At 50.1% G+C, this 13,448-nt stretch overlaps 1 protein-coding gene across 1 annotated transcript in view; it reads right to left on the bottom strand.

Annotated features, from left to right (window-relative positions):
• Nucleotides 1-11,104, bottom strand: part of LOC138638398 (putative serine protease K12H4.7) — a 116,529-nt gene extending 105,425 nt beyond the window's left edge. The window contains exon 1 of the mRNA XM_069727646.1: nt 10,900-11,104. Within this exon, the coding sequence (XP_069583747.1) occupies nt 10,900-11,073 (174 nt within the window). The 5' untranslated portion in view covers nt 11,074-11,104. The remainder of the gene's footprint in view (nt 1-10,899) is intronic.
• Nucleotides 11,105-13,448: the final 2,344 nt, after the last annotated feature.

Genomic DNA, 13,448 nt, shown 5'->3' with positions numbered 1-13,448 from the left:
GGGGAAAAGCATAAGCCAGCTGGTGGTTCCAAGGAATCAGGAATGAGTCTAATGCTACTGGGTTCCCCAGTGGTGTTATGGAGCAAAATGTGTCTACTTTTTTGTTCAGATCATTCGCAAAGAGGTCTATGTGTGGCACTTCCCACCTCTCTGAGATTTGGTTGAATACGGACGGGTTTAGTTCCCATTCCCCTTGTTTTAGGCGAGATTGACTCAAAAGTCTGCTTTGCGATTGTCCACCCCCTTTATGTGAAGGCCTGTCAAAGACTTTAGGTTCTTTTCTGCTATCTGGAAGATTGATTTTGAAACTTACCTCGTCGTGTGAATTCCGGGGCGATCAGTCCGATTCAGGCAGCGGGGGTCCCCCTGCCTCGTCTGGTGTGGATACCCGAGGCGCCACCGCTGGGTTAAGCGAGCCTCTAGGGTGTGCGAGGAGAGGTGGCAAGGAGAATCGCGGCCACCTCTCCCGGTAAGAAGGAAAATAAAAATACAGCAGCAGCATCCCGGGGGGGTCCCTTGGAGGAGGAGGTAGTGCCGGTGCTGCCTCCCTGGTCCCTGGCATCAGTCTGCTTTGGCTGGAGCTACCGGGGGCTCCGGGAACAAGCATTTCACGCCTGGTGCCATTGTGTGGGCAGTCCCGCCATAATTATGTTTTCGGCGGCACTGCGCATGCGCGAGAACACGAGCGCGATTTGGCGCAATGCATGCCTGGGAAACTAGGCACCGTGCATGCGCAGGAACTTAAACGGCGAGGGGGACAAGTGACCACTACTTGGAGAGCCAGCCCCAAGTGGAACGATTCCTATGGAGCTCGACCAGCGTCCCCCTGCTATCATGAGCGATCTGGAGGAATCACCCCTATCCAGGTCTTCCCGGCAGCCGCCGTCACAGCAGCAGCAAAAACTGAGGCTTCAAAAAGGACACCAGGAAGCTACCGGTAAAGGACGCTTAGGATCACTACACAGCAAAGAGTCCGGTACAAGGGATAAGCCAATGCCAGATAAAGAACATCCCCAGCCGGTACTTATGGGTCCGACAGGTGGTGAGTAATCTTCGTGAGTGTTAGAGGTTAATAAGGGCCTATATCTTTTTTTTTCTTAGGGGAAGAAGGGCTTAGGCAAAACTATGTGCCCTCTGTAGGGAGGATCTCCCCTCCACCTGGGAAAAGAGACACTGCAGTTCATGCGTTCAGCAGACGGTGAGGGGCTTTCCGGGTTCGCCACAGACCTCCAAAACCCTGATTAAAAAAAAAAAACCAGGTGGAGGACACATTTAGATCCCTACAAGGAGGGGAAAAGCAAAGGAAAACCAGGCACAGATCCCCAACACCTGAGTCCAGTGACACGGATAGCGAAGTCGGGGACTCAAATACTTCTAATTCTTCCTCTTCACCGGGGGTCGTAGCTGCTTTCCCATAGAAGAGACGGATAGCCTTGTTAAAGCAGTTAGGAACACTATGGGGCTAACGGACCCTCATCCCAAGAAATCGGTACAGACATTATGTTCGGGGGTCTTGAGCAAAAAAAAAAAAAAAGGAGGGCCTTTCCGCTTAAAGGGAACCTGTCACCTGAATTTGGCAGGACCGGTTTTCAGACATATGGGCGGAGTTTTCGGGTGTTTGATTCACCCTTTCCTTACCCGCTGGCTGCATGCTGGCCGCAATATTGGATTGAAGTTCATTCTCTGTCCTCCGTAGTACACGCCTGCGCAAGGCAATCTTGGCAAGGCATATGACCGAAAACCGGTCCCGCCAAATTCAGGTGACAGGTTCCCTTTAATGAGAAAATCCTAGCTTTGATTAAGAGAGTAGAAAAAAACCTATAAGGAAAGCCCTACTCGCACCAAAGAGGAAATACCCCTTTGATGACCAGCCCTGCTCTTTTTGGGGAAAAAGCTCGCAAGCTAGACGTCGCTATCGCCAAAACGTTAAAAAAATAAAAATAAAAAATAAAAAATGCCCTTCCATTCGAGGACCTGGGGGTCCTGAAGGATCCCATGGACAAGAAAGCGGACGCATTCCTAAAAAGCTCATGGGAAGCAGCCGGGGGAGGACCAAAACCAGCAGTGGCTGCTGGGTGCACATCCCAAATTCTGAGGAAGTATGAGCAATCTCAAGGTTACAAGTCCATCTCCAAAGACCTGAATGTTCCTGTGTCTACCGTGCGCAGTGTCATCAAGAAGTTTAAAGCCCATGGCACTGTGGCTAACCTCCCTAGATGTGGACGGAAAAGAAAAATTGACAAGACGTTTCAACGCAAGATTGTGCGGATGTTGGATAAAGAACCTAGACTAACATCCAAACAAGTTCAAGCTGCTCTGCAGTCCGAGGGTACAACAGTGTCAACCCGTACTATCTGTCGGCGTCTGAATGAAAAGGAACTGTATGGTAGGAGACCCAGGAAGACCCCACTTCTTACCCCGAGACATAAAGCCAGGCTGGAGTTTGCCAAAACTTATCTGAAAAAGCCTAAAATGTTTTGGAAGAATGTTCTCTGGTCAGATGAGACAAAAGTAGAGGTTTTTGGGCAAAGGCATCAACATAGCGTTTACAGGAGAAAAAAAAAAAAAAAAAAAAAAGAGGCATTCAAAGAAAAGAACACGGTCCCTATAGTCAAACATGGCGGAGGTTCCCTGATGTTTTGGGGTTGCTTTGCTGCCTTTGGCATTGGACTGCTTGAACGTGTGCAAGGCATTATGAAGTCTAAAGACTACAAACAAAATTTGCAGCATAATGTAGGGCCCAGTGTGAGAAAGCTGGGTCTCCCTCAGAGGTCATGGGTCTTCCAGCAGGACAATGACCCAAAAAAATTGTGTGAAATGATCAATGTTTTGCTTTTTGCTTCATTCTCTTTTGTGTTTTTTCATTTAAGACAAATTAAATGAAGATAATACCAAAGAATTTGTGATTGCAATCATTTTCAGGAAGAAACTGAGTATTATCTGACAGAATTGTAGGGGTGTCAATACTTTTGGCCACAACTGTATGTTTAGTGGACTTGTCCATGCTTCAATTAACAGTTCATTTTCAAACAATGCAGACTGTTTGTGTCATGCGCCTATGGAGCAAAAGACCATCACTTGTTCAGGAGACCATGAAAAGCTGGGCAGATAAAGCTAGTGACGAATAGTGGTTATTTAAAGAAGCCCTCCCATGAAAGAGGTTGTTCACCACTTTTACACCGATGCCCTATTTTCAGGACGGAGCATCAATGTCTGATCAGCTGGGTTCCGGCCCTCAGCTGCTATCGGTGGAAGTGGCTGCCGACCAAAAGTACTTACTTGCGGAGCTTGGTTGTCTACTGGTAGGAAGTGGATGTGCAGTACCCTGGTAGATGGGGAAGCTCCGCAAGTAAGAACTTCCAGCTGGCCGGTGATGCCACTGATAGCAACTGATTGGCGGGTTGCTGAGCGCTGGACCCCAACAGAATCAGACATTGATGCACTATCCTAAGAATAGGGCTTCAAATGTAAAAAAAAAAAAAAAAAGCTCGATATTTTTTCACAGCCGTAAATATGGCCATACGGTGCACTATGAAATTATTGCGGCCCCATCGAAACCCATTGGGGCCGCAAAATCAAGGCAAGTGTAAAAGCAGCCTAAGGTTAGAAATGGTTAATCATTTAAGTTTTGTTGTTAAAGAGGAAGTAAATCACAAGGCGGATGTCTCACAAGGAGATGTCTGGTGCTTCTGTCAGCTTTTCATTTTAGTCAAGTTTGCGTAAGAACACAGCAAACACGGTACAAGCTGTATAAACAAACAAACAAACAAACAAATGATAAAAACATGGAGAAGGAGTGCAATACTCAGGGGCGGATACAGAGAAGCCAGGGCCCCGGGGACTTTAGAAGGCGTGGGGCCCCTCGGACCCTGATGTTCACGTGATTCACACAGGTACTCTGGTGCAGATTTACAGAAGACTCCCCTCTGCATAGCACTATACACAACATAGTACTACACATAATACAGCAGAGGTGGGAAATTAATTCTCCTGAGGGGCCATGAGAAAGACTGTACCGATTGGCTGAAATTAAAGCTGCTCCATATTAATAATTACTAATTGTATCAATTAATATTGATCACAGTCAAGAATGCCAACACCCCCCTAGAGCAGGATGAGCCCCCTAGAAGCCAATCTACAGGCATATTATCCCATTATATATCTCACACATCCTCCCTCGCGCACATGCTGAGGTAACGTCACAGGCGAGGCGCCTGGAGCTGCCCTGACGCTCTGTATTGCAGGCATCGGAGCTCCGGGAAAGCTCCCAGCTCGGGAATTAGGGCCCCCGATCGTGGCACCTAAAACATTATAATGGGGCAGTTTGGCCATGGGCTCAAGTCCACATTACCCAAAAATTGCAACTATGCAAAGTGCTTTATGCCGGTGTTGTGCTGTAAATACTTTGTTGCGAGGTACCTGCCATATTAACCATGGAAATGTGCAGCAGTCAGGCCGGCCTCACACTTGCGAGTTTTACGGACGTATGAGCGCAGAAAATACGTCCGTAAAACTCGCAAAACAAACAGCACAATTATTCTCTATGCCCCTGCTCCTATCTGCCGTATTTTACTGATCAGTATTATACGGCTTTCTACGGCCGTAGAAAATCGCAGCATGCTGCGTTTGTCACCGTATTGCGCAAAAAAAAGCCAATGAAAGTCTATGGAAGCCAGAAAAATACGGATTACACACGGACCAGCAGTGTGACTTGCGAGAAATACGCAGCGCTGTTAGAGAGAAAAGCCGGCAATTCAGTGCGGTGTACAGTAAAATCACACTGACCGCTTACATTAGAATAGGTAGAATAAATGTGTACACATAGAATAGATATATATTGATATGAGGACAACCAGCAGAGGGCGCCTCTTATGAACGCGAGCCTGGGAGCTTTCTAGGAAAGTTCCCACGATCTAGGAACAACCAGCAGAGGGCGCCCCACCGCAAATGAAGGTAAATATAGGTCATTGACCTACTTTACCTTCATTCCCCGGGATTTTGCAGCAAGGAGCAGCGCTGCATTAGCAGAGCTCCTTGCTGCAAAATATTTTAACCCCTTCAGATGTATTTACATCGTTGGACGTTACAGATCTTCGGAAGGTATGGATATTGTTGGGTTTTTTTTTTGTTACAGATCGAGGGTCTTCAGTGATTGGATTGAGCGTAGAATAAATTATTACAACAACCTGTGTTTTTATTTCATTAAAATAATTTTTAATAATGTGTTTGTGTATTTTTTAACCCTTTACTAGTATTGGATTAATAATGGATAGGTGTCATAATTGACGCCTCTCCATTATTAATTTGGCTTAATGTCACCTTACAATAGCAAGGTGGCATTAACCCTTCATTACCCCATATCCCACCGCTACACGGGAATGGGAAGAGAGTGGCCAAGTGCCAGAATAGGCGCATCTTCCAGATGTGCCTTTTCTGGGGTGGCTGGGGGCAGATGTTTTTAGCCGGGGGGGGGCCAATAACCGTGGACCCTCTCCAGGCTATTAATATCTGCCCTCAGTCACTGGCTTTACTACTCTGGTGGAGAAAATTGCGCGGGAGTCCACGCCAATTTTTTCCGCCATTTAACCCTTTAATTTAATAGCTAGAACGGCCAAATTTTGCATACACACACTACTAACATTAGTAGTGTGGAATATGCAAAAAAAAAAAAAAAAGGTGATATGAGATGATTTACTGTATGTAAACCATGTCTCATATCATGTCGGGTTTTAGGAAGGAGACAGCAAAAGCCGGCAATTGAATTACCGGCTTTAAAGTGTGTATATATATATATATATATATATATATATATATATATATATATATATATATATATATATATATACACACACACACACACACACACACACACACACATATATGCATACACATATATACATACACAGTATATATGTTTTGTTTTGGGTTTTTTTTACACATGGATCCCTTGTATAGCCGTATGTTGGTTTTGCAAGCCTGCGAGAAAAACACGCAGTACGGATGCCATACGGAGGATGCCATGCGCAAAAAACGCTGAAACACCCTGCCTATGGAGGAGCTACGGACCACTATTTTGGGGACTTTTCAGCGTATTACGGCCGTAATATACGGACCGTATTTTTCAACGCTGAGTGTGAGGCCAGCCTCACTCACAGGGTTTAATATCCTTGTTAGAAATAAAAGGCCGCATCATGCGTATCCTGCCCTCCATCGCATATCCATGAAGCGGCCATAACCTCAGTCTGTATTATTTATAGGATCTATTCTGAACAAAAGGATTTAACCAATTAGTGACGGAGATAAATTTTTAAATCTGACCAGTGTCACTTTATGTGGTAATAACTTCTGGAACGTTTTTTTTTTTGTGACGCATTATACTTTATGATAATGGTAAATTTAGGTCAATATGTTTTGTGTTTATTTATAAAAAATATCAGAAATTTGAGAAAAATGCAAAAAATATTGTAGTTACTTACCGATAACGGTATTTCTCTGATCCCATGATGCCACCACGAAGAGCGGGATCCACCTTCAGGGACAGGAAACCTACAGGTGAAAAAGGCGGTACCTCTCTCCCACATCAGTTGGTTTACAGAGCCTTATCAGAACTTGAGCTGTAACTTTAAATGGTTATTCAAAAAAAAATATTTTAATTTTAGGCTTATCAGAGGCACCGCGTGACTAAATATTAATGACTAAACTTAGTGTGCACAACCACACGTGAAGGGAGGGAATATACGGGTGCCGTCATGGGATCAGAGAAATACCGGTATCGGTAAGTAACTATGATATTCTCTTACCCCCATGACGGCACCACGTAGAGAATTTCATAGAATGTATATTAGGTGGGGACCACTGCCTCCAGGACCCTTCTGCCAAAAGTGAGGTCTGAAGAAGTCAGGTCTAGTTGGCAGCGTTTGAAAAATGTAGAGGGAGAAGACCAAGTGGCTGCTCTACATATCTGCTCAATTGAAGCTTCCGCTCGCTCTGCCCAGGAGGTGGCCACCGATCTGGTCGAATGAGCTCTGACTCCCTCTGGAATGGCTTCATTACACGAAGAGTATGACAGGATGATGGCATCCCTTACCCACATTTCGCCAACGTGGCCTTCGATGCTTTATGTACTTTGTTTGGACCCTGAAAGCACACAGAGACCTATCCCTCCTACACTCCCTCGTGGCTGCTAGATATTGGGTTAAGCATCTTTTAACATCTAGTGTGTGTAGGAGTTCTTCCTTCCTATTTCTGGGGTTTGGACAGAAAGAGGGTAAAGAGATCTTCCTGAGATTACGAAACCGTGACGCCACTTTAGGAAGGTAGGATGGATCGTCCTAAGGACTACTGTATCATCTAATATCTGGGTCAGAGGCGGGTATGCTGATAGAGCCTGCATATCACTAATTCTGCCAGCCGATGCTGCAGGTTCCCCATCAGGGAAGGAAACCGAACTGATGTGGGAGAGAGGTACCTCCTGTTTCACCTGTAGGTTTCCTGTCCCTGAGGGCGGATCCCTCTCTCCGTGGTGCTGTCATGGGGGTAAAGCAATTTTCAAACTTTGAATGATTATCCCTTTAAGGCCGGGGTCACACTAGACCGTAATATGGACGAGTGCAATGCGATAGAAAATCGCATAGCGCTCGTCCCAATGTTAATCTATGGGGCAGCTCCTATCATCCAATATTTTCTCGGCCGTATTCAGCATCCGAGTGAAATCGCAGCATGCTGCGATTGTCAGCGTATCTCGGCCGAGAATCGCCAATGAAAGTCTATGGGGGCGAGAAAAAAATAGCACAGCACACGGACCATCAGTGTGACCTGCGAGAAATTCTCAGGCATTGGGCATGTGACAGGAAAGGCTCAGCCATTATTTGCTCATTTTACAAGTGTGTGAGAAAATCTCGCCATACGGATGTCACACGGATCATTTGATGCGAGAAAATCGCATCCTCGCACTGCACACGGATCACTGTTTTGGTAACATTTGTGCGATTCTTGTCCGTCAAAAAAGGACCGTTTTTTTATACGTTGTGTGTGTCCCCGGCTTAATCCAGATAGTCATACCACAGCAAAACATTAACAAACAACATTTCCCACATGTCGGCTTTACATCAGTACCATTGGTAAAATGTTCTTTTATTTTGTTAGCGTTTTAGGAGGTTTAAAAAGGTAGCAGTAATTTTTCATGGAAATTTACAAAATTTATTTATTTTTATTTATTTATTTTTTTTTTTTTAGGGACCTATCCACGTTTGAAGTGACTTTAGGGGTCTCATGAATTGGGAAACCCCCAGAAATTATACCATTTTAAAGGGAACCTGTCACCCTGTTTTTTCAGTAGGAGATAAAAATACCGTTAAATAGGGCCTGAGCTGTGCTTTACAATAGGGTATTTTTTGTCCCCTGATTCCCTACCTATGCTGCCGAAATACCTTACAAAAGTGGCCTTTTTCGCCTGTCAATCAGGCTGGTCAGGTCGGATGGGCGTGCTCACAGAGCTGTTTCTCCCCCACATCTTGCTTATGTTCCCGTTGGTGGCGTAGTGCTTCTCGCATGCGCAAGTGCCGAATGCACTGCACAGCTGTAGAAAAAGAGCGCGCTCGCCGCTATTCAGCGGTTTCTCGGTGGGCGTGGCCATCTTCCTGAGGCCACGCGTGCGCAGATGGAGTCTCCTGCTTCCCGGGGCTTCAGGAAAATGGCCGCGGGATCCCGCGCGTGCGCAGATGGACATCGCGGCGGCCATTTTCCTGAAGCCGAGATTCGAACGCGGCCATTTAGGGAGAACGCAGACGTCCAGGCAAATCGGTCTGGGCACGGACTAGCCATGGCTCTCCCGACCAGACAGCCTCAAGGAAATACATGGCGCCGTCCTCCCTGAAGTGGTGAGAGCGGAGACCAGTCTATGACTAGCACAGACATCAGCCCCTCTTTTTTGGCTAGGTCACACAAATGCATTTCCACTCATCCGAGAGAATCGGTCCAGTTACAGTATACGGTTTCACACTCTCTTCAGAAAGTGATCTGATTTTCTCAGTTGAGAAAATAAAAAATATTCCCCATCTTCTCCATTCTGTCAGTCCGAGAAAAGCACACCGTACTTGGATGTCATTCAAGTGCAGCGCCAATTTTTACATGAACTCACTAACTTGAATGGCTGAGCGCAATCCAATTTACAGATGAAAATAGTATATGTTGTGATTTCTCCCACGGACAAAGGATAAAAACCTTGACATATGGCGGGCCGCATAAAACAACATTGGTGTGAACGCGAAACGACGTGTTGTCAGATCGCACCTGGACCAAAAAACAGAGTTGTCTGCACGATCCCATGAGCTGTGTGTTACGAATCAGTGCAGAGCACCATCATTCTAGTGACTTTCTAGCCAAACATTATTACACAGCAGATCCGAAGGCGCGGGGCTCGGCGGATACGAAGGCGCGGGGCTCGGCGGATACGAAGGCGCGGGGCTCGGCGGATACGAAGGCGCGGGGCTCGGCGGATACGAAGGCGCGGGGCTCGGCGGATACGAAGGCGCGGGGCTCGGCGGATACGAAGGCGCGGGGCTCGGAAAATACTAAGGCGAGGGGTTCGGCGCATCCTACGGCGCGGGGCTGAGAGAATCGTAAGGCAAGGGGCTCGGCTTCTATGGCTCAGTGCATTCTATGGCGGGGCTCGGCGCATTCTATGACAGGGGGGCTCGCCGCACTCTGTGGCACGGGGGCTCGCCGCACTCTGTGGCACGGGGGCTCGCCGCACTCTGTGGCACGGGGGCTCGCCGCACTCTGTGGCACGGGGGCTCGCCGCACTCTGTGGCACGGGGGCTCGCCGCACTCTGTGGCACGGGGGCTCGCCGCACTCTGTGGCACGGGGGCTCGCCGCACTCTGTGGCACGGGGGCTCGCCGCACTCTGTGGCACGGGGGCTCGCCGCACTCTGTGGCACGGGGGCTCGCCGCACTCTGTGGCACGGGGGCTCGCCGCACTCTGTGGCACGGGGGCTCGCCGCACTCTGTGGCACGGGGGCTCGCCGCACTCTGTGGCACGGGGGCTCGCCGCACTCTGTGGCACGGGGGCTCGCCGCACTCTGTGGCACGGGGGCTCGCCGCACTCTGTGGCACGGGGGCTCGCCGCACTCTGTGGCACGGGGGCTCGCCGCACTCTGTGGCACGGGGGCTCGCCGCACTCTGTGGCACGGGGGCTCGCCGCACTCTGTGGCACGGGGGCTCGCCGCACTCTGTGGCACGGGGGCTCGCCGCACTCTGTGGCACGGGGGCTCGCCGCACTCTGTGGCACGGGGGCTCGCCGCACTCTGTGGCACGGGGGCTCGCCGCACTCTGTGGCACGGGGGCTCGCCGCACTCTGTGGCACGGGGGCTCGCCGCACTCTGTGGCACGGGGGCTCGCCGCACTCTGTGGCACGGGGGCTCGCCGCACTCTGTGGCACGGGGGCTCGCCGCACTCTGTGGCACGGGGGCTCGCCGCACTCTGTGGCACGGGGGCTCGCCGCACTCTGTGGCACGGGGGCTCGCCGCACTCTGTGGCACGGGGGCTCGCCGCACTCTGTGGCACGGGGGCTCGCCGCACTCTGTGGCACGGGGGCTCGCCGCACTCTGTGGCACGGGGGCTCGCCGCACTCTGTGGCACGGGGGCTCGCCGCACTCTGTGGCACGGGGGCTCGCCGCACTCTGTGGCACGGGGGCTCGCCGCACTCTGTGGCACGGGGGCTCGCCGCACTCTGTGGCACGGGGGCTCGCCGCACTCTGTGGCACGGGGGCTCGCCGCACTCTGTGGCACGGGGGCTCGCCGCACTCTGTGGCACGGGGGCTCGCCGCACTCTGTGGCACGGGGTTCGGTCTATAACATGGTCTCTACAGCAGATAAGCCCACGAGTCTCTGTAACTTGCCTGCTCCCAGACTCTGGTGTCAGCCCCATTGAAGTGATCCAGCCTTTGTGTGAACCAGCGATCCTGCACCGTCACCAGCACTTCAGCTCCGCTCTGAAACCTCCTATGTGTGAAAGCATTGCTGGCTGCCGAGCACAGGCAGGTGAGGAGCAGCACTGTCTGTGTGCACGCCATGTCCTCAGCGCTGTCTGCTCGGCTGCGCCGTGTCACATGACCTCTTATATCAGCTGACTCTCCCCCTCACCGAGACACAGCGCCCTCTGGTGGACGTGTGCCGCGGTCACCAGGATCTCTTCGTGTTGCCGGCTGTGAGGCGCTGTCACAGTACACACCGTGACCAGTGTGACAGAAGCCGCGCGCTCTGGAGGAGAGGGGACATTATCTACTATATACATGAATGATTGTTCCTAATTCAGCTTTCCATGCAGGTATTTACGTTGCGACATAATAAAAAGACTGAACATCATTCTGGGCATCAGACATGAACTATGTGCAGATTTAGGGATGGGTCTAAGGGCTCGTTCACATAACCGAATCTGTGTGTGGAAAAAGAAAAGTCGCACTATGCTCCAGCTTCCTCCATAACTCAGATGAGACTCACCTATTCTATGGGTGCAGAAAAAACCGAATAACATGGAGGAGCCACAGTAAAGCAGATACAGTATCATAGTATTAGACAGTAAGGTCCTGTAAATGATTGATAGCTGGCGTACAAAAATGGATACACAGATGACAAGTGAGAAAAAATTGTCAACATTTTCTACATGAAACTCTGAATTATTTTTATATGGTCATGTGAACCTGCCCTCAGACCTCGTTCACACGTTCAGTATTCGGTCAGTATTTTACCTCAGTATTTGTAATCCAAAGCCAGGAGTGGGATCAGGGGTGAACCTAGCCTCTGTGCTGCCTGCGGCGAACGGAAAAATGGCGCGCCCCCCCCCCCTGCAGCACCCCAGAGACCTGGTCGTTGCAGTATGGCACTCTGCCGCTAAGATGAGTGGCGGTACGTCTGATGGCACTAAGGAGTTCTCCTGACCAGGTATCACCAGCACACATTACACTTCACACTCCGGCCACTAGGGGGAGAAAAAGGCTTTATTTATTGGGCCACTCCTCACACTGGTAAAACTAGGGGCTGGGGAGGAAGTTAGTCAGAAGCTGACTGGGTTGGATTCAGGCAACATCCCGTGGCAGGGGGTGTTGCAGGGAGAAGGCACAGGGGGGTCCCTGTCAGGCGTGGGAACCTGGCAGGTGCCTAGCGAACAGAACGTAACGGAACCGCACCTGCACACCCTGCGGCGGTATCCTACGAAAGAGACACGAAGGGAAGGATATTGTGGAACAGTGTAAACGAGATCAAGCACAAAGGAGAGCCAGTAGGAGTCGTGCCAAGAGACAGAGGCAACATCTTACTGAGGCGCGTAGTCGGTGGCCGGAACACTGTAGGAGTAACTGACTTCAGGCCTTACTTCAAACTCCGCCGGACAGTTAATTATAGGTTGGCTGTCTACCTTAAATTTCCTAAGAAGACATAGGGGGCAACATTGGGAGAGGGGCGTCTCTAGGGTCCCGGAAGACCTCCAAGCCTTCCCGTCATACGGGTGCGTCCTAGCCAAAATATACCTGGGGGACGAGAAACTAGTAACATCTGGAACTAAAGAGAAAGAGAGCGCTGTAGAGAACGAACGAACGAGAACAGCAGTTGTGAGGACTATTCTGAATGCTCAGCAGGGTAAGACTACAACACACAAGCGCTAGTGGTAGGCAACGATTTCCATCTGCGAAGGAATCTCTGGATGTGCCCATCGGACCGGCCGGTCTCTGATAGCCCTGTTAAACGTACTCTGGATTGAGGATCCTGAAGCCTTCAGTAAAGAGGTAAAGAGACTGCAACCTTGTGTCCTCATTATTGCCTGCACCTCACACCATTGCCACCTACACTACTGGGAAGCCCTGGGGACATACTTCACCTGTGGGAAGTTATACCATCCAGCTGCCATTCCATCACCCCAGCGGACCCCACAGCAGCGTCGGTTACCCTGACCGAACACCACAGGTGGCGTCACGAACCCCTGACAGACTGTACCACCTTTATTGGACGCCCCTTAGCAGGGTCGCGGGCCGGGTCTAGCCACCGTGACAGCCTCAGCACCGAACCAGAGAGGCCCGGTACCGAGAACTCGTGGCCCTGTGTCTGGGGGCGATTCAACTTGGCGTCACAAACAGGATCGTACTTAAGCCTGAAAAGCAGGTCATGTGTGCCTTGGAACTGTGATTGAAACGTGTTGGACTGTGATTTATTGCAAGGACTGTGTATTGCTATCTGCCGCAAGATTCCCGCCAAAACTGCCGCCATTGTAGCGCCACGAGGAGCGCAAGAGAAGAAGAAGGGCGTGGAAGTGGGCGTAAGTGAGCTGGAGAGCACGAAAGATAATGGCCGCCCAGTCTAAATATTTCTGCACCTTGAGGACGTGTCCGTCAGCAGCAGAGATCCGCCTCCTGATCCTCAATGGGGGCGGAGGAACAAGAAACGAAACCGCCCACGA

Source organism: Ranitomeya imitator, chromosome 5 (genome assembly GCF_032444005.1).
Source record: "Ranitomeya imitator isolate aRanImi1 chromosome 5, aRanImi1.pri, whole genome shotgun sequence".
Classification (NCBI taxonomy): domain Eukaryota; kingdom Metazoa; phylum Chordata; class Amphibia; order Anura; family Dendrobatidae; genus Ranitomeya; species Ranitomeya imitator.
Note: the sequence above shows the minus strand (reverse complement) of the source record. Positions and strands in the feature narration are given on the sequence as shown.